We start from the raw sequence: 27008 nt of genomic DNA, 5'->3' as shown, positions 1-27008 counted from the left end.
AGCATTTAGACTTATATTCTTGCACTGTTGTCAACATCTTTAACATTTTCTCATCCAGTATATCCACTTTAGTTGCCAACATATGTGTTTGTTGATTGTTAAGAAGAATTTGTCTCTGAAATTCTTCCACTTTCTCATTAGTCTTTCTTATTTCTTCTTTTAGCTCTAATTTAATCTCTTCTAACGCCTCTTGATTTTGCTTAAAACCAGTCATCATTATGTTCTGCAGTTTCTCCATGGCATCCTGATTTAATGCTGCAACCACCGACTTACTCACACCTGGTGATGTGCCTTGACCTGGTTTTTTTAACTTAACGTCCATATTTTTTACCCCTTTAAAAATAGGTCACCTTCACTTAAACCCCAAGTCTAACCAACAGAGTCTCCCCTCTATTATTATACAGCCTTTAATGCTCTACCAATAATCCTTATTTACTTACTTGCCTCCTATATATTACTTTTATTTTTGTTTACCCTACCTACTTTTGTCCTTATATATATATCAAATGAAATTCTTATCCATTCTAGTTAATTAGTTAAATAATTCCATTTATTTCATTAGTTAATTAATTAATTTCATTCATCTATTCAAATTAACCTAAATCAATACAAATTCCTCTCTACAATCATTGGAAGTATTGTTAGTCCGTTCAGTTAATTCTCTCCAGTTCTTTTACTTCAATTTCTACTTCCTTCCTCACCTAAGTTATGTCCCTGTTTACAAAAGAAAATCTTTTTACTTCCTCCTCCATGATAACAAGTCTCACTGCTAGACTGTTCCTGTCCTTTTTATTTTGCACTTCCTTCTTCTTCCCAGAAGCCCCCAGTTACTCAGTTTCCGTTCTAGTTTACCTCGTCTTTATATATAATGCATACGTTTCACCTTAGCTCTAAACCAGGCAAAGTAAAAACTAGATTTCTCACAAAGTCATCCCTTCCTTTTGACCCGTCGTTTAAAAACACCCTCCAGACGCATCACCCATTCTTCGAAAAGGAGGCAGCTGCAGTTTTGCTAAGAACTGCCTCCTTCTTTCTCTGGCAACGTTCCTCTTCTAAGTGTCCTCTGGCCCCTGCTCCCATTCTTCTTACTTTCCTCTGCTTTATTTTATTTAATTTTTTTCACACCTTAACCTTCCTCTTCTTTTTAAATGCGTTTTATTTTATAAAACTCTGCACATCACAGTCCCACCTTTCTCTCGCTCTTCTTGCACACCTTTTCTCTTTCTTCCACTTCCACCTTCATCCCGCCATCTCTTCATCCCTCCATCTAGCACTTCTTCTTCCTTGCTTCTTTCCTTTCTTTTTAACTTTTTCTCCTTTTACCCTCCCAGTCTCTTTTTACTTACTTTCAAGCTTTAGAAGCTCCAACTCACCATCATAGTATTCATTTCTCAGTCTTCCTTCATGCTCCGCCTCCCTCCTCCACTCCTTATCACCTCACGACTCTCCGCCGTTTGCCTTTTAAGTAAGTCCATAAATCAGTATTTTTTAGGCTTGTCTCCAATAATCCAAGTTTAGCTCAATACTCAGATAGGCTAATAAATAGATGATATCTTGTAGTCTCCTTTATGCTTCGTTCCCGGCGGCCCGGTTCAAACGCACAAAGCGTTTGCAAGCCTCAGCATGAGGGAGGCAAGAGCCAGCGAGGAAGCATCCGCTTCCCTTCCAAAGTTCCTGCCAGCCCCCTTTGCTTCAGAGCATCTTCAGATGTTCTTTTAAGAGGTGTCTCTTGGGTGATACCCTCTCTAAGGCTTGCAATCAGAGGTACTTGCCAAGAGCCCCTGGTCAAGTCCTCCGCAACACCATGCCATTTTCCTGGAAATCCTGCTTTGTTTTTTCAGACAGCCTGGCGTTGGCATGATTTCCCAGCACCCCTACGCTTCTGGTCAGTTTTCAGTGCAACTGGCTAGAAGCAGCAGCTCCGCTCTTCCCAGCCCGCTGTCTTCTGGTCACTTTCCAGTGAAACTGACTAGAAGCAGCAGCTCCACTCTTTCTGGCCCCTTGTATTTCTGGTCAGTTTCCAGTGAAACTGACTAGATGCTGCAGCTCTGCTTTTCCCAGCCCCCTATGGCTTCTAGTCAGTTTTCAGTGCAACTGGCTAGAAGCAGCAGCTCCGCTCTTCCCAGCCCACTGTCTTCTGGTCACTTTCCAGTGAAACTAACTAGAAGCAGCAGCTCCACTCTTCCTGGCCCCTTGTACTTCTGGTCAGTTTCCAGTGAAACTGACTAGATGCTGCAGCTCTGCTTTTCCCAACCCCCTATGGCTTCTAGTCAATTTCACTGGAAACTGAATTGAAGCACAGGGGTCTGCGGGGAGACAGGAGCTGCCACTTCTGTTCTGTTTCCAAGCTTCCTGGGGGTGAAATCCCCAGCTTTCCTTAGCTTGATGTACTCCTAGGAGAGCAGTGTACTGTGGGCACTTCCTTGGGGGGCTGTAGCTTCGCCCCCAAAATCCAATTTGCACCAAACTTGGAGAGCAGGTAGAGGAGAGTCCGCTAGAGAGTTTGCCACAAGTTTGACTTGGGGGCCATTCTGCACTCCCCAAATCAAATGAACCAACAAACCACAAATTGTTCGGGAAACTGAAAAAAACCAAACTGAACTGAACCACCAAATCAGGCAACCCAATGAACCATGAAATGAAATGAACCACCATTTTCAAGTCACATGCCCCCACCCCTACTCTTAAACCCAATCCTATGCAGAGTTAGGTGTATTCAGTATAGGATCAGTCAGTTAACTGATTAAAATATATATCTATTTACAGATGCACTCTGCTTATGCAGTTCATCCATACAGTTCAGGCTTCCCATGAATCCAACATTTGTTTCACTGAAAGATTTAAACTTAAACACACAAACCACATAATAGTAACAAGTCCAGTAGCACCTTTAAGATTAATAAATTTTATTGTAACATAAGCTTTCAAGAAACACAGCTGTCTTAGATGCATGGAGGGTATGTAGAAACTGGCCAGAGATATTTATGGTGGTAAGGGGAGGGAGGAGTAGATACAGGAAGTAAGTGCCACATAAATGCAAAGCAGTTGCAAAAGTCATAAATAAGAAAAGGTAGAATGCACAATCTAGGCTGGATGTGACCCTTCTAATGATGAATCTGAATGGAATACCTGAAAGGGAAAGGCAGTTACTTCTGGTAATGAGATAAACATCCAAAGTCTGTATTCAATCCAAGTCTTACTGAGTCAAATTAACATATGAATTGCAGTTTTGCAAAGAAAATATAGCATTTTGAAGGAGAAATATGTGACATATTTAGCTCAAAAATATAGGTTGCCCCCCAAGGTCAGAATAAAGAGTCAGACACAATGCATTGGAATAAAATTGGGCCACTTTATTAACTAACAGCATAAACAGCAAGGGTACCCCACCAGCGGCCTGGCCAGGGCTAGGGGTCACCGCAACCGCTCCCCTGCCATTAACGGGCGAGAGACCCAGCCCCCCAGCCAGAGCTGAGCGACTCAGCTCCCTCCAGGCAGGCCCAGCAGGGAGGCACGCACCAAAGGGCCCCAAACCCAGACGCACGTCTCGCCAGAAAGGCACCCTCTAGCCGAGCCTCCTGGACAGTCTGCAATCTCCAAACCCGGGTCTTCAAACCCCAGGTTGTTCATGCCAGACCCCAAATTCCCCAAAAGGGGGATGCTTCGCAGTCCTCCCCTAGCCGCATAGTGTCCTAAACCCCAAAAACCTGCCAACTAAAGTGACCAACTATTTAAAGGCACCTTCCCTGAGCCAATTCCACAATCCACTGCACTGCTATGCAGGGTAGGCGAAAAACACACCCCAGCAACAGCCAATCAGCCGGGTGTAAAAAATTCCTACCCGGCTCCTCAAATGAGGCAACCAGCCAAGCCTACATAACAGACAGGGCGGGAGGGAGGGCCGATCAACGACAGAATGAACTGAGGGGAACGTGGAGCTAGCTGTTAAAGCGGTTAGCCCCGCCCCTCACATTGCGCGCCCAAATGGGCGACTTCTGACTCTTCCCTCCCAGGGAGGCAAACAGCGCAGAAGCAGCCTAGCAGCTACGCTGCAGGCTGCAAGCTTCTGATTCATAGGAATCCAATGTTTTATAGGTATTCGACTTATTCAGACTTGGATTGAATAGGGACTTTGGATGGTTATCTCATTACCAGAAGTAACTGCCTTTCCCTTTCAGGTATTCCATTCAAAATCGTCAACAGAAGGAAGTGGTCACATCCAGCCTGGATTGCATATTCCACCTTTTCTTATTCATGACTTCTGTAACTGCTTTGCATTTACATGGCACTCACTTCCTGCATCCATTCCCCCCCTTCCCTTACTACCTATATATCTCTGGCCAGTTTCTACATACCCTCCATGCATCTGACAAAGACAGCTGTGTTTCTCAAAAGCCTATGCTACAATAAAAATTGTTAATCTTAAAGGTACAACTGGACTCTTTACTATTTTGCAGCAACAGACTAACATGACTAACTCCTCTGGATTTACAAACTGTGTAGGTCTTCACTGCAAAAATGGAAGATGAACTGCATTAATTTCATTTTAGTCTTGATTTATTTTCATTATACTTAATGAATCATTATTTGTTATATGTGTTTATTTGCTTAGCACATTCCGGCCACCCTGGAGTGCTTGAGCCGTTCCACCCTGCTCTGCTTATCAGCACTTGCTGTGATCTCCTATGTCACACCTGTGTTTCTCATAGCTCTAGTCCCTCTTGCTGTCATATGCTATTTCATCCAGAAATACTTCAGAGTAGCATCAAGGTAAGTGTTGGATAAATTCATTTCATTATATGAAAAATTGATTTGTGCATGTATGTAAGACAATGTAAAAAGATGGTGGGAAAAGATGCCACAGGGAACACTCCAGAGTTATTTTGTTTTGTGTATTTTTGAGTTAATGATTATCCTCTTGCTCTCCCTAGAAGGAATTGTTTTATTGATCACAATAGCAAAACACCTGGCATTGCCTAGTTTCCTATGAATCTGTATTTTTGAGCTAAATATTTAACATATTTCTCCTTCAAAATACTGTATTTTCTTTACAAAATTTTAATTTATCAGGAAAATATTGATTTTAAAACATTGTTTTCAGAGACCTGCAGCAGTTGGATGATAGTACCCAGCTCCCACTACTCTCTCACTTTTCAGAGACTGTAGAAGGCCTAACCACTATTCGAGCATTCAGGTATATTTCAAAGGAAAATAATGTATTTGTCAAAGAATTTGGCTATCAAGTACTAAATGTGGTTATCAAAGTCTAACTGTTTTGGCATAAAGAGTCTGGTAAGTAAAGATCATTACAATTTAACTTACACAGTGATCCAATATATGAGGTAGACTTATATGCACAGGCTTTATACTACTGTAGTACTAATGTACAACATATTTGATAAGTTCATAGATTAGTTTTAAAGATGAAAAGATCCACTGTACAGCCAACCCATGTATTCCGTGTTCCCATGACATCATCTCATACAATTTATGACCCTGCCATTCCCCTGATAACTCAGGTCAGGACCCAACTATTTCTCAATCTGCTACAGGTATCAGTAATTTTGAAATTATCATAGAGTTTCACTTGAAACATGAAACTAAAGTGCTGGACACACCTTGAGAGTCTGGGTCAATGTTTTTTCTAACATGACTGGCAGTGTATTACTCTTTGCACCTGTATCCTATCCTCCCACCTGCTTACTGGCCATTCTACTCCCAGTTTAGGAGTGATTCCTTTGCACTGAAGCTAGGCTAATGTTCCCTTTTTGCCTGTGCCCCCAGTGCTTCCCCAGTGCTTGCTGACCTATTGACTGCTTAGAGGACATCCCTTCTATAGCTTTTTACAAGAAGAATATAAAGATGTGATAAAATATTTTGGGTGGGTTATGTTTGGGATAATAGTTGAGGGAATGTCAGTCTGATAGCCCTATGAAGTTCTGGCACAACTCACTACATGCTACCTAGCAAATTACTCCATTGTAAATTGAAGCAATAATGTCCTGTCACTGGAAGCCTTCAGGCTAGTTCAGACTTCTTGTAGGAGCAGGTTTATGAGGGACAATATTCATTTGTGGAGTCAGGAAGGTAATGAAGTTATTGGCAACTTATTTCAATGGAGAATTTAGCCACACTGGATCTTATATACTGAAATAGGCGTCAGAAGTTCAAGTCAAGCCCCAACCCATATATGTCCAATGCTTACTCTTTCAACAAAATTTCAAGATCTTATCTAGATGGTACTATACTCCAGCTAAACTTGCAAATATTATTCCCAACCATTTATCACAGTGCTGGAGAGGATGTGGTGAAGTAGCAAACTATATCCATTGTTGATGGGACTGTTCAATAACCAAAGCTTTTGGGGGGAAAAACTTATATTACATCCTTGATTTAACCGAAATTGCACTCCCTACGAACCCTTTACTAATTCTTCTCAACCATTGGCATAATGTTAAAAAAATGCCTACCCACAAAAGACCTCTATTGATTACTCTCTTAACCGCGACGAAATCTGTAATATCCCAGAGCTGAAAGAATTCCAAACTTCTTAATCTTGCTCTGTGGTTCTCCACAATCTGGGACCATCTGGTCATGGATAACATTACAGCTAGTTTGGAACAATCTGGCCCATATGAATCTTATTTACAATTTGCTTCCAAAGGTCTCCAATCCTAGAAAAAAATCAACACTGAACCCTGGTATGTTAATTCTCTTAACCAGAATACAGTTTATAAAGAAATTCTATCATTGTAACCTCTTTATAGTAATAAGGTATATAGTTATAAGATAATGTATCCTTATTTACTTTTTAATGTTTTGATATAAAAATATGCTTTTGTATTTGTTATGCTTTATTTACTCTCTCTTATATTTATGTTAGCTTACTGTGATTGTACTAACACTATTTTAACTTTGTATTGCTGAAAAGTCAAATGAAATTTTTGTTAATCTGAAAAAATATGACCAATGCTTACATTCAAATTATTGCTTTCCTGTGACTTTCTGTGACCTTCTCATAGATTTCTGAAGATTGAGACATGGTGATTGTGATCTTAGAGAAAGTTGTAGGAACCTCCAGGAAATCTCTTTGAACATTTGGGGGCTGGGCTTCTTGATCTGGATTTCTAATCCAATGATATTATTTCCACCCCTTTCCCAACTCTTGGTCACTAGATATACTTGCTGACTCATCCATGCATTTTGGGTCTTCCACAGTTACCTCATTCTCATTACTAACTAGTCTGGACTCACAGAGAAATTCTGTGACAAATTAATACCATAGCAAATTACTGAAGACCAGTCATCAGAGACAAATGGCTTCATGGTTAGAATTGTTCAAGAATATCAACCTGATGCCCAGCTAAGACCCCAGTGGATACCACTGAAATTATCATGACTGTAGGGAAAAATTGATTATTCTGTTCTTTTCATCCACTCTTTGTCCCTTGACTTGTTTAATGTCAGAATTCCAGTGAATTGCATAAATCCTCTTCATCTTTCTGGAAAACAGACTTAGGGAATGCAAAAACAGGGGACAGGGGCAGGTTTGTGAAGTCTATCTCTTCTCTTCCTAAAAATTAGCTTTAAGCTAGGACTCGCCAGTGTTATGGCAGCAATTAAGGGTAAAGATCTAAATGAGAAATGAAGAAGTATATTACAAAGTTCCAGTTTGTACATCTTGCAGAGTATGTATTGACTTAAGTGATCATAGCAAGCTAGCTATTTTTAGTTGTTTGAAGCTTCCTGGGTAGATCAAAAACAGCAAAATTAGTTCTCCAGTCTGTGTCCTGCTGCTTAGTAGGGGTAGCACAAAATTTAAGTAGGCAAGATGAAGCCAAGCTGATAAACTTCTGATTCAGAATGAAGTATATAAGTCCTTGTCTATCTTCACTGCCCAGTTTTTCTGGTTGGCTATTTTTAGAATATATGTGCAGTAGTTGTGACATTTGAAGCTTGGGTTCTAATCTAAGCAAAGTACTCTTGATTTTCCAAAATTAGCTGGATAATAAATTAAAGAGATAGGTAGCAGGAACCAGCTAATATTTGGGCCTTGTTTGTCTTAATCCTCATGCTACCTTTTATGAATGCAGTCAGCACTGACAAGAAAAGAATCTGATTCTGCAGCTACAAATATATCTCTTTTATAAATCACTACCTCCCATTTCATGGCTTTCTTCATTCTCTCATTACCTATAAATATTGCAATGTCTGTCTATATGTTCAGTTGCAAAGGGCTAGAGAGTTAAGTCAGGTAAGATAAGAGAGCAAAGATCCATAAAAAGATCTCCATCATATTTAATTAAGTAACAGCCAAGAGGTTAGTAGGAGCAGGTTCCTTCTGCCACAAGAAAGTGAGTTAATCCTTTTACCCTGTAGTATTTTCCTGTCTTCAAATGGTTCCCCAGAACTGCTGTTAATTCCATTTGGGGAAAATATATGGACAACATAGAGAAAAACTGTATGTTTTCCCCAATAAACAAATAGGGGGAAGGGGGAGGGGGCTTGACATTGGGAAAATGATGAAAAGGAAAATAGTTAAACTACACCACATGCCATAGCCCTGAGCACTCGGTAGTTGCTGTTCACCAATAACAATACTCTGGAGATATATTAATTGCTCTTTCAGTGTCTTTCAGTGACTAGAGGATCACTGATCATAATCTTTTAAACTATAGTGTAGTATTTATTCTTATACACACTTATAACTTTTGGAATGTTCCACTTCAATATTCATACAATAGCATAATTGCAAATTATGTGGTCCTTGGCCATTGTTAGTCCCAGACTGGGTACAGATGGCAGTTTGAGGTGACACAGGAGACCATCCTGCTCCCGTATGCACCCTGTCCTCCAGCATCATTGAAGCATCTGAAAAAGCTACCACTTCCTAAGAAATTCCTGTATGACACCTTGCTGTTGGACCCATTCCAATCTAACTTCCACCCTGGTCATGGGATGGAAATGACATGGGTTGCCCTCATGATTTCCGCAGGCAGCTTGATCACAGTGGATTGGCGCTGCTGATATTGCTTGATCTTATAGCAATATTTGGCACAGTCAACCGTCATCTATTCTATTTCAGTTTATTGTTATTACGGCCAGTGGCCAGCACAGATAACCATCATCTATTGACTCACCGCTTCGCCAGTGCTGGAATTCATGAGGTAGCTCTACAATGGTTCACCTCATTCCTCCATGGTCAGGGACAGAGGGTGGTGTTGGGAGGGCCAGTGTCTCTGAGGTACCTGCTGGAATACAGGGTTCCACAAGGGGTACTTCTCTTCCCAATGTTATTAAACATCTACATGCACCCCCTCGCCCAGCTAGTATGGAGTTTGGGGTTCGAGTGTCATCAATATGCTGATAACACCCAGCTATTTCTGTTGATGGGCAGCTGGCTGGAAGCTGCTCCCATTAACAACCAAGAATTTGGAGCCCGTGGTTGAAGCAGAGTCTGCTGAAACTGAATCCAGGTAATGAGGAGGTTCTGTGGCTGTGGGGGGGGGGGGGAGGGACCACGGTTGGGTTGCCAACTCCCAGCTCTTGCTGGTGTGCCTCTGTCATTGGCTCTCACTGTCAAGAGTCTGGGCATGACTTTGGATGCCACCTTATCTATGGAAATCCAGGTCACGAAGGTTGCCAAGCTGCCATTTCTCGAACTGTGCCAGGTTAGGCAACTGCCCCCCTTCCTGTCTTGCCCTGACCTAGCCACTATAATCCACACAGTGGTCACCTCCAGGATAGACTTCTGTAGTTTGCTCTATGCAAGCCTACCCTTGCACCTGACCTGAAAGCTCCAACTGATCCAGAACATGGCCGTGTGAGTCCTAATGAGAACCCCTCGGATGGCACATATCCAATCACTGCTGCAGGAGCTGTACTGGCTTCCAGTGAAACACCAGATCCAGTTCAAGGTGCTGATTTTCACATTCAAGGCCCTTAGCAGCCAGGGACCCACATATCTTTGGAACCACTTATCTCAGTATGCCCCTGGAAGAGCCTTGTGCTCTGGGAATAAGAACTTCATTGTGGTCCCCAGCCTGAGAGTGATCTGGCTGTCCTCAGATTAGGGCCTTCTTGGCCCTGGCCCCAAGGTTGTGGAACTTTCTGCCTGAGAGCATCCATGCCTTGTGGGATTTACTACCTTTCCTCAGGGCATGCAAGACAGAGATGTTCCACCAGGCATTTAGTTGAGGATACTGATAGTATGTCACTCTCATACCCCTACCCCCTCACCCTTCTACATCCTCTCCACCCTAAGGGGCTTGTGGGAACTGGTAAATTTTACCCACTATCTTCGATATAGTATGCATTCATAGGTGTTGTTTTATGGACTTTTAATGTTGACTTGATTTTTACTATTTATTGTATTTGTCTTTCTGCTGTAAGCCACCCTGAGCCCTGCTTCTAAGGAAGGGCAGTCTAAAAATACAACCTAATAAATAAATAAATAAACAATATTACATAAATTTATTTATATGAGCCTGATAATATTTTGAGTGGCTGCTGCCGTAACTCTTGGATGTCTTTTTTGTCAACATGTCTTTTATATGTTAGACCTTAATTAATTCAATTGTGCTGATCTGTCTTTTTTCTTTTATAAAAGGTATGAAACCCGGTTTAAACAGAAGCTTCTTGAATATACGGATTCTAACAACATCGCTTCACTTTTCCTTACAGCTGCTAATCGCTGGCTGGAAGTTCGGATGGCAAGTCAATTACCTTGTACTGAGACATGGCAGTAAATGAACTTTTGGCCTTGAGAATGTGTTTTATTTTTATTACTTATGTTTGGCTTAGTATTGTCAGTTCTTGTCTGGCAAGAGTCCTTCGCTTTTACAGATACAAGACAACACAAAACTTACTATGACATAGGTTATGCCAGGTGCATATGCCAAATGGTGGCATGCCAGGCCATTTTGCTCAGCCCACAGGGCTGATTTTCTGCTTAAGGTACAATGTGCTGCCAGTGCTGCTGGGGCCATCTCCTCCCCTCCCCACCATTTATTTGCCACTATACCATATTGTCACAAGTATGTTATGGGATCTGAGGCACTTGGATCAAAAAAGGTTGCCTAACCCTGGACTGGTGAAGAATTTTTCATTTCTACACCTGCGTGATCTAGTTCACATTTTTTGCTTGTCATTCAACTATAAAGCCTTTTGGGGGACAATAGCAATCTAATCTAGTTTTATTTAAAACTTTTGCAAATAGGCCCCTTAAAAACCTTGCTCAAACTTATAATACAAGTATATTTGTTATTATAGCTGCCAACAAACATCATGGTTTATTAAGATGCCATAACCTTTCTCAGGTCATCCATCCTAAACAACCATACAGGTTCAAAAACAGCATAATCACAATTACAAAACCCTTCTCTTTCTCATTAGTTGCTGCATATGTTATCAGGCCTGATATGTTGAAAATTGACCAAAAGACCAATCTACTTAAAATACTTTTCACGATAGGGAGACTTGACTTGTTGAAACACATTTTGCAGCTATTGAATGCCAATACATAATGCAGTATTTTTTCCATACCTGAAGGATATAGGAACCTCTAGAATACTAAAACTTATGTAACAGGACAATTAAAGATCTTTGACCTGTATTTGAGTCTCAGCAATTCCAAAGCAGGGTGGGCTGGGAAGCTAAAATGGGCCCAGAAAAGGGCACTGAAGTACCAGAAGCACTTCAGCGTTGGCAAGTACACAGGAGCACCTGTATAGTCACAGGTCAGGTGCATCTCAGGTAGTTGTCAGGATGAGGGTTGGGAAGTGGGTCCCTTCCTCTCCAGCTGGCTCTTCAGCTGCAACATGTGGGGGAGTAGAGCCCCAACATTGCAAGTGTTGCCACCAAACACCCCCTAGATGGAGGAGGAATAGGACTGGAGGCCTGTGGGGGCAACTCAGCATTCTTCCAGGACAGTGGTCCAGGAGTTTTTCCGATAACTTTAGTGCCAGTTTGCCTTGATTCCAGATATCTGTTCTTTGACTCTGAAGTTACCAGAAATAGAGTGACTGATGCTATAATGATGTTTTACATTCTTATTCTTTCTTTAGGAATATATTGGGGCATGTGTGGTACTCATAGCAGCGGTTGCTTCGATTACAAATTCTCTATACAATCAACTTTCTTCTGGTCTTGTAGGCTTGGGACTGACTTATGCTTTGATGGTAAGTAAATTAAAGATGAGGTTTCACTGAGGCCAGTATCAGCCTACATTAATTACTGACCTCAAAACTGGCACATGATAGAAGCTAAGAATCTCATTCAGTATTCCAATTTTATATACATTCACATTTAAATGTACATTTAATGTATTCTAGCCCAATATCTTTGTTTATTTTAAAGAGTACAGCCTCACTGACAAGAGGTGTAAGTGGCCTGGAAGATCCACAAAGTGCCTTCACTGTTTAAATTGCTGGATAATAGGAATTGCTGTATTCTATACCAGCTACAGGGCAAAATCTTATTTAGTTATAAATTTTAGGTATCTAACTACCTAAACTGGATGGTTCGCAACCTGGCTGATATGGAATTGCAGCTTGGAGCAGTGAAAAGAATCAATGGCCTTATAAAAACTGAAGCTGAAAACTATGACGGGCTCCTCTGTGAGTATGATGCTCTATGATTGTTAAATGCTTAACGATTCTCAGCAAAGTGAAAGTACCACAAATCACCTGAAGACCAAGTTTATCATTAGTGACTGCTATTTTGTTATTTTATTGCTTTGGATACAGCTCCAGCACTGATTCCTCAGAACTGGCCTGACCAGGGTGAGATTCAAATACAGAATTTATCTGTCCGCTATGACAGTACCCTGAAACCAGTCCTAAAGCATGTCAACGCCCACATCTGTCCAGGACAAAAGGTAATACAGCAATGATCACTCAAGACAATACCTCTTAGAATAATCCTTGAATCAAAAAGCAAAGTCATTTCTTAATTATTTCAGAAAAAATATTGCTTATTGTAAACCAGGAAAAAAAGTCATTTGATCATATTTTTAGCATTAGTTTGGACATTATTTACTAATCTCCAGAATAATATTTTGGATACAATAGCACATATACAGTGAGATGATTAACATGATTACTGAAAAGTAAGGGTTGCTGAATCCAAACTGACTTACTCTCTGTCCTGCTAAGAATACAGAGAGATATGGAATGCTATAGTACAGCCTGATCTTGTCAGATCTTGGAAGCTAAGCAGAGGTGGTACTTCAGTGGGAGACCCTGGGCTTTAGATGTTACTGTTCGTTTACTTCCTACTCCTGAAGACACCATAAGGCTGTGAGGGGGGCAAAAGCCTCCATCCCCCATTAAAGCACTACCTAGCAACCAGGACAAGGATGCAATGGATGTTTCTGTCCCTGCTTTTCCTTGCCTGGGCAGATGGAATGTCCCTGGCATTTGACTCTTCCTGACAGCAATGTAAAAGAACAGTGGGGAGAGGGCAATGATGAGAAATGCATTCTTCAGGAAAAGATTTTTCCCACACAGAGATAAGCCTCCTGAACCAATACATATTGCCTGTAACACACATGAACCCAGGTTGTTCAAAACATATTTCTCTGCTTTCTTCTGAAAATCGGGCCAATTATAATTTCTGCTTTCTACTAAATTAACAATCATTCTGCCATTATTATTTTATTTCTTATCTGCAGATTGGAATATGTGGCAGAACAGGCAGTGGAAAATCATCTTTTTCTCTTGCCTTTTTTAGAATGGTTGACACTTTTGAAGGTAAGGTTGTATCTGTTGCATTAGCCAGTGTTTGCTATTAGGGAAGCATTTCCAATTTTTGTTTGCGTGGTGAATCCAAAATGCTAACGCAGTGCAATTGAAGTAAGCATTACTGGATAGTTTAATGTTTAATACTGGATAGTTTAATGTTAAGATTTTAATGTTTTTAGGTTTTTTAAATGTTTTGACTTTTAAATGTATTAACTTTGTACCTTGTTTTATTGTTTTGTCGTTGTTGTGAGCCGCCCTGAGCCACTCTGTGGGAAGGGCGGGATATAAATTATAGAACAAATAAATAAATAAATAAATAATATCTGACTTTGTTCCAAATTAGGAGCCAGCTAGTAGTTTTTAGCACCTTCTGCCACACTGATTTCCAAAGCTGATAAGCAGCTGATAAAAGCAAATGACAGTGACCATTTGCTTTTCTATACAGTACAGCAAATAATAAGCCTTTTTTGTTTTTAAGCCGAATTTCAGGTTTTTATTTCTGCATCGTAATTAATATTTTAGCATGTCTGTATGCTAGATCTATATTTTCATGGAGGTATGAACTGATTTCAACAGAGACAAGATTAAATTGTATTCTTAGTATTCCTGAATTGTATTATATTATGTGTATTAGGGTATGACAACTTATGAGGAGAATGAGGCTTTTCTGTCATGATATAGGAACTCTGATATCAAAGCAGTTTACAGCTCCAGATACTTTCTGCATGGATCAGTAGCCTCTCTTGATAACCAACATTAACTGCTCTAAAACTTCACTATAAGGCATAGTACTTAAAAAGAGGCATGATGGTAAAAATTCTATGGATACATTAAAAAGGTTTATTTAGATTCAGGTTGCATTGGAGCCTCTATCTTTTGAAAAAAATCACACCTGTCTCTTTTAAATTTGCATGCTTGGAAAACTGGGCTTCCTTGTGAATGTTAGAAAATATAAAGTGAGGCTGGAATACAATCCAGTTAAAAGTAGGTAGTTTAAAAGTGTGTTGATTTTCTCATTTAAATAAATGAAATTTGAAGGTTTTACATTGCCTGATTTTCATCTTTAATGTATAATAAACTACCTATGGTTGTTTAGATGGATACAATTCTTCATCCAATTAGGCTTACATCCCATGATTTTACTATTGCAAATAGCATCATTCTGTGTGGGGTGAGTGGGTTTATTCTTCTGGCTTCATGCCCATCATGTGTACTGCATACACCTCTTGTGCAATGTAAAGTAACCAGACCTCATGTTAAAGAATGTAAACACCCTCAATTCTTTTTTTAAAAAACAGGAAAGATTATTATTGATGGCATAGACATTGCCAAACTTCCCTTACAAACACTGAGATCCAGACTGTCAATTATTCTTCAAGATCCTATTTTGTTCAGTGGCACAATTCGGTGAGTGTTATGATGGAGTTATCGGGGGCAGATTCAGGTGGGCAACTGTGTTGGTCTGAAGCAATAGAATAAAGTTAGAGTCCAGTGGCACCTTTAAGACCAACAAAGTGTTATTCAAGGTATAAGCTTTTGTGTGCAAGCACACTAACATATCTGAAGAAGTGTGCTTGCACGTGAAAGCATATACCTTGAATAAAACTTTGAGGGTCTTAAAGGTGCCACTAGATTCAACCTTTGTTCATTGGGAACAGTTATGCGTATGCCTGCACTACTGAGTTTGTACTGTCAAGATAAAGATTTCTGCTGCAAAGTCATTCTTGGTCTCAAGGTCTCAAACAGCAGTTCTTTGGCACAGCGCAAACATTTAACAAAGTCTCCCACAATTTATGTACAGAATGGCATTCCATGCATACAGTCTCATGTCATGAAGAAAAAAATATCATTTTTTCTTCTGAAATAACAGACTTTATCAGGCTTGCATCCCAAGCCTGTCCTCTGAGTCCGGTAAATGTATCCATTCTCTCCTGCCATTTCATGCTTAGTTCTGGCTGCAATTTCACAAACCCTAAATATTCAGAAAGGAACGTTTCTTTTTACATTAAAAATGGAGTCTGGAAAACATTCTATTACTTTGATACATCGTTAAGTTTTAGCCTCAGGATTGAATTTTTCCATATTCCTCTTAAAAGGAGCTATAGTGCAGAGAATTTCACAGTTCTAAATGTGTCCCTCCACAAACTTGTGGCATTTTTCTTTACCATTTAGTAAGAAAACAAGCTGGAACTCACAAGGACTTGCAGGAGGCATCCCCTTTCCCATTCTCTCACTATTTTCTCTTTCCTGAAAGCCCTCATAGAATTTCCCCTTTTAGGGTTGCCAGCTCTAGGTTGGGAAATTCCTGGAGATTTTGGAGTCTTCGGAGGTGAGGTTTGGGGAGAGAAATGACCTCAGCAAGGTATAATGCCATACATTCCTCTTTCCAAAGTAGCCATTTTCTCCAGGTGAATTTATCTCTGTCATCTGGTGAGCAGTTGGAATTCCAGTGATCTCTAGCCTCCACCTGGAGAAAATGGCTGTTTTGGAGGGTGGACTTTTATAGTATTACACCTCTCTGAGGTATCTCTCCTCCTCAAACTCCACTTTCCTCAGGAATTTTCTATCCTGAAGGTGGCAACCCTATCTCCTTCCCACCTGACAACCAACCTGCCTTTATCAGCTCCTTTGTCTTCAACTTTCTCTGTCATTCCCCTCCCCCAGCCGCAGTCTTTACCTAGGAAAACTGTGACCCAGTTGTGTGGTGCCAGTAACTGGGCTACGCCTGCTTGCATGGTAGGGATTGGAAACCCTCAAAGAAATGTGGGGTGGCAGTTCATTTTCCCCTTTATCCCCATATTATTTCCTCTTTCCCTCCTCATGGCAACCCCCATATCCTCCTCCCCCACATCATTTTACCCTTCTCAGCCATTCACTAACCTACCTTTTATATGCCTCCCATCTTCAATATATTTGTTATTTATTTACTTCATTTATACTGCATCTTTCTTCACAGTGGGGACCACAGCAGCTTACATTATTCTCCTCTCCTCCTTTTTGTCTGCACAACAACCCCGTGAGGTAGGTTAGGATGAAAGTTTGTGAGTGGTAAAAATCACCAGTGTGCCTCCACAGCCTTTCATATGATAGCTGCTGTTGAACAGTAGCAAGTAGCCAGACTTAGTTGAGTCATGCAAGTTGGTATCAAGTCACCCAGAGATTGCTCCATTATTTCTAATGGAGGGAAGGCATTGAAAAGGTGTGCAGTCCCTTTCATTGTGATGGCCAGAACTCCCTTTGGAGTTCAATTGTACTTGTTCCAAGCTTGCTCATGGCTCCACCCCCAATGTCTCCTGGCCCCACCCCAAAAGTCTCCTGGCTCCACCCCCAAAGTTCCCAGATATTTCTTGAATTGGACTTGGCAACCCTAACCTCATACCACACAATAAAATCCCCAGGGATTTCCCAACCTGGAGCTAGCAACGCTAGCAAGGCCTGCCCCCAAGGTGCCCTCCTTCAAAGGCCAAAATAAGCTTAGAAAGGACCCTGCCCCTTCCTCCTGCCTTTTTACCCAAAAAAAACCATCCTAGAATACTGCGGTTGCTTAGCAACAGCCACTGAAAAAATCTATTGCTTAAAGCTATGGGCACTCCTTTTATCATTTTAAGATTTTTTTAAGACCATGTTTTTTTATAAAAAAAAAATTTAGATTTAACGTTTTTCTGCAAACTTGGGGCTCTTTTCAGTTTTGTATAAAGATCTGTCTTGCCCATTCACAACCACAAGATTTAAGTATTCAATGATTTGGCCAACTTTGCTATTTGAATAAAAGATAAAAGTATCTATTTACTGCCAATATTTTTTTCCCAAACAGGACATGAATGGTTTCTGATGTTGGCTTGGGTTGATGTGTTTTAGGTGTCAGGCCAAAACATTACTTTTTATCCAGGCTTTTAATTATGGGGACGATCTTTTTAACGTCATTCTTATGTTCTCCTTCTTGTCTGAGAACTGTTTTAGGCAACACACTTTAATCTGTATAGTATTTGGTGCTTCTTTATGCTGTGAGTGGATTCTTAATGCTGAGTTTTTTAAACTTTTAATGATTTTATTTTACTCTGTAAGCCACCTTGGGCATGTTCTCTGGAGATGTGGCATAGAAATTTTCTAAGTAAAGAAAGAAATTGTTTATACAGGAGATGAAATTGCTATCTGTCAGCGCAGTTCTCAACAGAGATGCACCTTTTTAAGCCTATTCAAGGAAATGAATTTAGAAAAGTGTAACTCTGCTTAGGATTGCACTGTGCATCTCTTATTTGTTTGTTCCAAACATGTTCATGCCATGTAGATCAATGTTAAACATGGACAGCAAGCACAGTTTAAAAAAAAACCCATACATACCTTGCCAGACTGCCAGCCTTTGGGTACTATATTTTAAACAGCATAATAAAATACAGAAGCAATTACTGTTCTTCCCCATTTCAGATGTTAAGAATGTTATGTGTCTGGGAGGCACAGCTTGATACTGATTAGTCAATTTATTTTTCAATTTACAGATTTAACTTGGATCCAGAAAAAAAATGCACAGATAGCATGCTGTGGGAAGCTTTGGAAATAGCACAACTAAAGCATGTGGTAAAAGCTTTACCTGGGGGACTAGGTAATAATTTCCTCAATTGTGGAGGGATCTGTGTTAAAACACTTCTTTTTGAACCTTACCTAGTATATAGTATTAAAAAGAGCAAATACTATTACAGAACTGTTATTACTTTTGATACACTTTTTTTCCTGATAGCCATAAATTCTCCCTAGCGAAACTAAAAACAGCTTCGTTGGAAGCAAATGTTGTTGTTTTTATCTAGAAAACAGCATGCTCTTTTCCCACCATGCTCATCTCAGCTTTAAATAACTACTTATATTGTAATGTGTTCTCCCTCAATGACAAGGTAATCTCATTGAGAGCAACTTGATAAGTCTTAATCTGTGACAAATTTTCTCCAACATCACCCTGCCCCCCCCCCCCCCCCCCCCCCAAATCCTGTCCTTTCAACAATGTATGCACTTGTCTCATTCAGGTGTTTTCTGAAAAGCACAACCTGAGTTATAAGTAAGACTAATAATCAGAATTTCAAGAAGAAAAACATTGCTGTGAAAAGTAAACATTTTCTTCACCTCATAATGTGAGGAAAGGAAGACGTGAACAGGACAAAGGATTGCTCCACTTCAGTAGTTCTCCCTTTATCCTCAGTGTTTCCTAAGTGTTTCCCTTTATGCTCAGATCCACTACTTTCCATGTGGGAGAGCACGTCATCAAAATAAATATTGAAGGGGGACGAAATAGAGTTTCTGGTGAGGGGAACAGTTCTCAGTATAGCCTCTTTTCTCCTTTATAGAAAGCTAAGGAGCCCCGTGGCACAGAGTGGTAAAGCTGCAGTACTGCAGTCAGAGCCCTCTGCTCATGACCTGAATTCAATCCCAGTGGAAGCTGGTTCAGGTAGCCGGCTCCAGGTCGACTCAGCCTTCCATCCTTCTGAGGTCGGTAAAATGAGTACCAAGCTTGCTGGGGGGAAAGTGTAAATGACTGGGGAAGGCAATGGCAAACCACCCCGTAAAAAGTCTGCCGTGAAAACATTCTGAAAGCAACATCACCCCAGAGTCGGAAACAACTAGTGCTTGCACAGGGGACTACCTTTACCTTTTTATAAGGAGTATTTGGTATTTTTTGTGGAAGAAAACAAAAGTTAGAGAAACACCGTGGAGAACGATACAATCTCCTTCCATCCAGGCCCAAGTACAACAGTGTCTGTGATGAGACACAAATGAGCTTTCCTCTCAATAGCTTTCTTGGTTATACCTTTTCTTTTACCTTCATGGAAAGCAGAAAGCCCCAGGATTAAAGCAGAACAAACATATAAAATCATTTTTTGTAGAAAAAATTAGGGATGTGCAAAAAAAAAAAATCAGTTTTACACGGAATTGGAAGTATACGGTGGGGGGGGGAATTTGGAATGCCCGTATACTCCTGAATACCGCATTCAGAATACCGCATTCGGAATTGCCGCATATACGGTAAAAATTCGGAATCCCCATATACTCCTGAATACCGCATTCGGAATAGCCGCATATACGGTAAATGCGCGGCTATTACTGAATATACGGCCCTATTATACCCTATGGGCCATTGAAATCAATGGCAAATAGGGTATATTAGAAGCTGCATGGAGGGGAGGGGGTTTGAGGGAGAGCCTCCAAATTTGCAGGGGACCTGCAGGGGACTCTCCCCTCCAACCCCCCCAAGTCCCAAAAAGATTGGGCCAGGGGGTCCCTGTCTTTGGACTCCCCAAAAGGCCCATTGCCAACAATGATGGGGAAAGCCCAATTAGCCACTTCCTCACTGTAACTGTTGTGGGAAAAGTGGCTCTGGGGAGCAGGGGGTTTTGAGGAGAGCCCCCCAAACTGCTGTGCAGCTTCAGGGCACTGTCCCACACAAAACCCACAAGGCCAAAAAAAAATTGGACCAGGGGGTCCAATTCCTGGGGCACCCAAAGCCAAACCTAACCACATCAGAGAATCTCTATAGGACCCAAATGCACTACATCCCTCTATCTACTCTATGAACCCTGCAGGCCTGGAAGCAATATAAACCCAGTTGCCAACGTCACTGCCACACAAAACACAATCTGCTCAAGGTCTGCTCTGCAGACCTGGCTGCAGCAAACCCAGATGCCAGCTCTCCAGCCCTGCCCCAAACAACACGGGGAGAGCTGGCCAACCACAACAAGCCTGCTGGTTCTGGGTCTCTCACCCAGGTGCCAGCTTCCCTGCCACAGAACACACAATCTACTCTATAAAAACAAGAAAGTGACCCAGCCCACACACACCCTCGCCAACCCCCACACCAACCAGAGGTATTTTAAAAAAACCAAAACAAAACCAGCAAACCAGACCTGGCTGCAGCAAACCCAGATGCCAGCTCTCCAGCCCTGCCCCAAACAACACGGGGAGAGCTGGCCAACCACAACAAGCCTGCTGGTTCTGGGTCTCTCACCCAGGTGCCAGCTTCCCTGCCACAGAACACACAATCTACTCTATAAAAACAAGAAAGTGACCCAGCCCACACACACCCTCGCCAACCCCCACACCAACCAGAGGTATTTTAAAAAAACCAAAACAAAACCAGCAGAATCACAAAAGGCCAAGTGTTAAAAAAGTGGCCTTTTCACCAACAAGAAAGCTCAGGCCAAATAAGTCAACAACACCCCCACCTCCAAACCAAGAAAAGGGACAACAGGAGAAAAGGCCAAGCAACTCAAGTGTTAAAAGATGGCCTTTTTACCAATAAGAAAGCTCAGGCCAAATCAGTCAACAACACCCCCCCCCCTAAAACCAGAACCAGGAAAAGGGGGACAAAAGTGGCCTTTTAAACAATGGAAATTAGGCCAAACAGCACCCCCCCCCAAGAACCCGAAGAGAAGAGTAACAGCAGCAGCACAACACAGCAGCAACAAATCAAACACTGAATACTTTTAAAACAGTAAAAAAATTAACTTTTAACAATACAGGAACTTTGCCAACCCCTCCCCCCCCAAAAAACCCTTCACCCTAACCCCAAGAAATCCAAGCCACCCAAATCAGGAGAAGTAAAAGGACACTGCACTTTTAAAAGTCCTCTCACTAAATTAAGATATGGGCAAATTGGCAAAACACCCCCACCCCAGGCCCCCTCCCCAAGCAGAAACCCCTAACCCCCTAACCCCAAATAAGCTACCCCACCACCACCCAAATCTGGATAAGTAAAGGGACTCTAAGTCTTAAAAAGTCCTTTTACCAACAATAAATAAAAACAAGAACCCCAAGACTGTCTTACCTTGTCTTCTCTAGTCCAGGGAAGTCTGGTAAGGCTGAGTGAGAGAGCAGCAGGCAGCAGCTGAAGCCAAGGGCCAGCCAGCAGCAGCACAATCTCTCACACACAGCAGCAATGGAGGAGTCCAGCCAGGAAGGAAGACTCCTTAAAAAGCCCTGCAAAGCATGCATTTGCAATGCATTTTGCAAATGCATGCTTTGGATTGGCTGCTGGGGCTCCTCTTCCCCCTCCCCCCGCTCCCTGATCTCAGGGAGGCTATGGGAGAAGCGGGAAAAAGCAACTGAAGGCGGGAAAGTAAGCAAGCAGGTCCTTTGAGGCTGCAGAAGCTACTTTCCCGCCTTTTGAATTGACAGCCGTATACTTCCGAATAGCCATTCGTAAGTATACAGCGAGCCGTATTCGGCTGCCATATAATGGGCGCCTATGGGGATCAGCTGCAGCCTATTCCGTATACAGCCGAATCAGTGGTGATTCGGCTGTAAATACGGTTTGGCTGAACCGAATGCACATCCCTAGAAAAAATCCAGCAGGAACTCATTTATTAGGCCACACCCCTTGATGTTACCATTGTTTCGCACAGGGCTTTTTTGTAGGATAAAAGCCCAGCAGAAACTAATTTGTATATTAGGCCACACCCCATGACACCAAGCCAGCCAGAACTGTGTTCCTATGTGTTCCTGCTCAAAAAAAGCTCTGCCCAGCCGCCTTGAGCCTGCTTTGGCAGGGAGGGCGAGATATAAATCGAAATAAACAAACAAACAAACAAATAAATTTCCCCTTTAATAGGGACACAGACAAACTTTTTTTAAAAAAGATCTCTATCTGGCCCTCCATCTATAGCCCTTCTTAGGGAAATTTCAAAAAATACCATAAATCCTTCCCACCTTTTGGCTCATTAGGGCTTTTTTGGTAGAAAAAGCCCAGCAAGAACTCATTTGCATATTAGGCCACACACCCTGATGTCACAAATGTTTCACACAGGGTTTTTTTGTAGAAAAAGTCCAGCAAGGACTTATTTGCATATTAGGCCACACCCCCTGACACTAAGCCAGCTAGAACTGTGTTCCTGCTCAAAAAAAGCCCTGTGACCTATTAAAGAGATTTTTCCACCTGCTGGTCAAACCACACTATAGCACTATAATGTGGCTGAGAAGGAAAAGAAAAGCAAGGGGGAAAGGGGAATAAAGTAGGGCTGCCAACTTCAGCTTGGGAAATACTTGGAGATTTGGGGGAGGAACCTGAAGAGGACAGGGTTTGAGGAGGGGAGGAACTTAAGTGCGGTATAATGCCATAGACATATCTACCTTCCAAAGTGGCCATTTTCTCCAGGTGAACTGACCTCTGTTGCCTGGCAACAGGGCAGCAGTGCCTGCAGCAGGATCCTGACATCATTTCCACTTGTTTCTACAGAGCTTGCTGCTGCAACAGTGCAATAAGAAGTAGTATGAGCAGAAAGGCAGGGGTAGCTGAGTATAGGTACTGGTCTTTGTGTGTAAACAAAGCACAACAGTGACATATCTGGGAATTTTAATGGGTCTTCAATTATAATTTTGTTTACTCCAGATGCCATTGTCACAGAAGGTGGAGAAAATTTCAGCCAAGGACAAAGACAGCTCTTCTGCTTAGCCAGAGCATTTGTACGGAAGACAAGTATCTTCATCATGGATGAAGCCACTGCTTCTATTGATATGGCGACTGTGAGTTCATTCTTAAGCCTTATTTACAAATAACAGGAAGTAAAACTTGGCGGGCTTTTTAGTAATATTTAGTTGATTGGTATTAATTGATTCCATTTTATGTAAATGGTTGAATCAATGGAAACTCTCGTTACCTGTTTATATAGGAAAACATTCTTCAGAAAGTTGTAATGACTGCATTTGCTGATCGCACTGTAGTAACAATTGCAGTAAGTATATACTATATTTCTGAGTATCTTGATGTAATTTTAAGTTTTTGATTAGCCTGAAAATATATAATAAGAAAACTCTGACTTTTGGAATATTCCTGGGATAAAACAAAAATTTAAAGTTTCCAATGAAATCTCTCTGCTTTTGTTTAAAAAATTAGTAGGAGCAATTACAAATGTGTTTATAGGTGAAAATCATTTTGTTCAGTTCAGGCATATTACAAAAACAAATAAATGTAGTTGTATTTTGAGAACTGCCCAGAAGACATGTCCTTTGGGTTTTTCTACAAAGCTTTTCCCAGCAGCAGCTCCCTGATGGCTTGTTCCTGACTTGTCTGTTTCTCACGTAACATGAACTGGGATCCCCAATTGGTGGGGGTGGGGGGGGAACTATATTGTGAAGTGTTTATTTCAGCTATTTAAATAAAGCTGAAATGCCAGTAGCTAAGTTGGTAAAGTACTTGAGTGAAAGTAGTAAAAAAAAAAAAAAAAAAGCTTCAAGCAACTAATATTCTGCTTGAGGGAGGAATAACAGCCAGTGCCAAGGATTTACATTTGGCTTCTCAGAACTAATGAGCATGTCCAGTAATTTCTACCAGCATAAAACAGCCAGCACAGAAAGAGGTGAGGGAAGGCAATTTTGAGCTCAGAGAGCTGAAAAGTAGTGACAAGTCCTATATGATCAGGGTTTATGAAAGACATGGTATAAAACATTTAAATAGAAGTGCCAAGTACCTCCCTAGATGAGGGCAAAGTGACAAGCTGCACTTCAGTGAGCAATGATATTTTAGCAGAATGAAACCATCAGATTTATCTTTTAATGCCAATATGAATTATGTAAATGTATTCCAATCTTTGGCAATTATATTTATAATTTTTGTTATGTCTGTTTGTTTTGCAGCATCGGGTGAACACTATCCTTAATGCGGATATGGTTATTGTAATGAAGAGAGGAGTTATTCTAGAATATGAAAAACCAGAAATTCTGCTGGAACGAGAAGGCAGTGTGTTTGCTTCCTTTGTCCAAGCAGACAAGTAGATTAATACATTGAATCTTTGAAGGAGCAGTTTTAGTATCCATTATCTAAACATGTAAATTATATGTAAATAAACATTATTTAACAATAAATTACTCTGTTTCTCCATTCTTGAGAAAACACTATCTGTTTTATTGCTTAATTATGACTGGTTATCTTTGCCTGTTCAGTTCTTTGAGCCCTAAAGTAATTATTGTTTACTTGTTGCTACCTGCATCTCAGTCTGATTCACCCCTAAAACTCATTGTGAACCAAAGAATTTTAAAAAGTGAAGGTACAAAATCAGGTTTATTAAATTACATAGAATCTAAATAAAATTTCTCAAACCTTCAAAATTCAGATCCAAAATAAAAGCCTCACAGCTGTCCAGCACTTATGCATGCCTAATCAGCAACCACTCTAAATAGTTCCGTAATTGTGGAGCAACCAAGAATACTTCCAAATCTATTGTAGGCCTCTAAACTTGTTACCTCTGTTTTCATCCATATTGTAGCTTCATATTTCAAGACTTTGAACAATTAAGTGAAAATGTTCAGGAAACTGCTACTGGAGGTAGCCATGATTCCTCATATAACTAAGTTTGTCCTCGTATTAATAGTTTAAGCACTAATAATAATCCCCAGGGAAATTATATATTTCTCAGTGAGTTAATCGCAGAATTCCCATTAGGACTGAGGAAATGAATGTGAAATTTGATCAACCTCTAAGCCACTTTGTGGAAATGATCCTGAGAGTTCCAAACTGTGTTTCTGGTACTGCTCTGAGAGAAGAGTCTGCACTGAGATGACTGGAGACGTGTGCTTAGTTCCAAGCTATGAAGTTTCAGCAATTTCTTTTTTTAAAAAAAGAGAGAATAGTACAATTAGACAGGATATGTACTTCCTTTGGAACATGCAGGGTTTGCTTGTTATTTTCAGTTGGTCTCTAGACAATCCCCCTTGCCCTGCCAGCCTCTGAAATTTTTAACAATCTCTACCTATTTGTTGTTCAGTTGCACACTCAAGTCCGACTTAGCATTTTCTAGCTAGGATAAAAGTGCTTCCCTCAGAAGTTCTGAGCAGCCATTATATGAAGATCGCTTACCAGGACAGACATTGTGGATATGGATGAAAAAAGCTTGAAACATTGGATCATATAATCTTAGAATATCCATGGTATGATTTATATAGAGTTAAATAGTTGGATTCAGTCTTAAGAGACAGTGTCTGTTGACAGAATTAAGATGGTGGTGGAAAATGCCATCAAGTCACAGATGATATAGGATGACCTTTTTCATAATTTGGAGAGTTTTGTTTTTCAGTAGTGGTTCACAATGGTCTATCTCCCCTTTTTGGTTCAGAACTGTACACAGCAGTGTTCTCTCTAAGGTGAGTTAGCATGAGCTAGCTCACAGATTTTTAGTCTACAGCTTACACATTTTTGTCTTAGCTCAGGAAAAATGGCCCCAGAGCACAATAATTTATTTAGTAGCTCACAACTTTAATGCCAGTAGCTCACAAAGTAGAATTTTTGCTCACAAGACTCCGCAGCTTAGAGGGAACATTGGTACACAGTATTCCAAATATGACAGCACTGAAGATTTATTAACAGTACTTGGTTTACACCACATTACACTACGGCCATTTTCCCACTGACCTTACTCCGGAGCGATGTCCCTCTTCACGCAGCATCTGCGCGGATTTCCCACCAACTGCTGCGCACAACCAGGAAGAGCTGCGGCTTTTGTGTCGCAGATATAAACTGGTTTTTAGCGGTTTACATCTACGACGCTGTAGTGTATCGGACTCAGCGCAAGCGCCGCGCGACCCGAGCCACCCTCGGGTCGCCGTGCGCAGCGCGGGAAAAGCCACCGCCAATCCTGACCAAGGGCGGGAAGTTTAACTGGCCAGGATTGGGCTGGCCAGCGAAGGGGATGTTCCGGGAGGCATGTATATATTAGCGGACCCGGCCGCGTGTTCGTTGTTACGTGTGATGTACCAGCCAATAAAGACCTATGCCTTCACCACGTCTCGTCTCCCAGTACATTACACTGGCGACGAGGATGGGATCTAGATAGGTCCGGCCGCCCCGAGGGGAACCTGACCGGGCCGGAGACGAGGAAGGCGTGAGACCGCAGGATCGCACAGCCCGCCGCCACCATGGCGAGCTCTACGGCAACGACAGGCCATCTTGCGGAATTCAACCCGGAGCACCCCGAGAGATGGGAGACCTACACAGAAAGGGTCGAGTGCTACCTGCGGGCGAACCTGATCGAAGATGACGACAGGAAGAGAGACGTCCTGCTGAGCGTCTGTGGAGAAGAAACTTTCGAGATCGCAAGAGGCCTCTCCGCTCCAGCTAAGCTGACCGAGAGGACCTACCGGGAAGTCGTGAGACTCCTCACGGGCCACTTTTCGCCCCAACCGTCCATCGTCGCCCGCCGATTCCTCTTCCACAAGAGGGACCAAAAGTCGGGGGAGACAGCGGCGGTCTACCTGGCGGCCCTTCGGCAGATCGCCGGGAACTGCAATTTTGACAAA

At 41.5% G+C, this 27008-nt stretch overlaps 1 protein-coding gene across 1 annotated transcript in view; it reads left to right on the top strand.

The window, feature by feature from the left end:
- Positions 1-24597, top strand: part of ABCC8 (ATP binding cassette subfamily C member 8) — a 117793-nt gene extending 93196 nt beyond the window's left edge. Inside the window, exons 28-39 of the mRNA XM_060261104.1 lie at positions 4613-4770; positions 5102-5194; positions 10610-10712; positions 12066-12179; positions 12497-12617; positions 12747-12877; positions 13673-13751; positions 15041-15149; positions 18239-18342; positions 23110-23243; positions 23390-23452; positions 24354-24597. Of these exons, the coding sequence (XP_060117087.1) occupies positions 4613-4770; positions 5102-5194; positions 10610-10712; positions 12066-12179; positions 12497-12617; positions 12747-12877; positions 13673-13751; positions 15041-15149; positions 18239-18342; positions 23110-23243; positions 23390-23452; positions 24354-24491 (1347 nt within the window). The 3' untranslated portion in view covers positions 24492-24597. The remainder of the gene's footprint in view (positions 1-4612; positions 4771-5101; positions 5195-10609; positions 10713-12065; positions 12180-12496; positions 12618-12746; positions 12878-13672; positions 13752-15040; positions 15150-18238; positions 18343-23109; positions 23244-23389; positions 23453-24353) is intronic.
- The last annotated feature ends 2411 nt before the right edge of the window (positions 24598-27008 follow it).

This window comes from Heteronotia binoei, chromosome 21 (genome assembly GCF_032191835.1).
Source record: "Heteronotia binoei isolate CCM8104 ecotype False Entrance Well chromosome 21, APGP_CSIRO_Hbin_v1, whole genome shotgun sequence".
Taxonomy (NCBI): domain Eukaryota; kingdom Metazoa; phylum Chordata; class Lepidosauria; order Squamata; family Gekkonidae; genus Heteronotia; species Heteronotia binoei.
The sequence above is the reverse complement of the archived record's forward strand: the minus strand, read 5'-3'. Positions and strand labels throughout refer to the sequence as shown.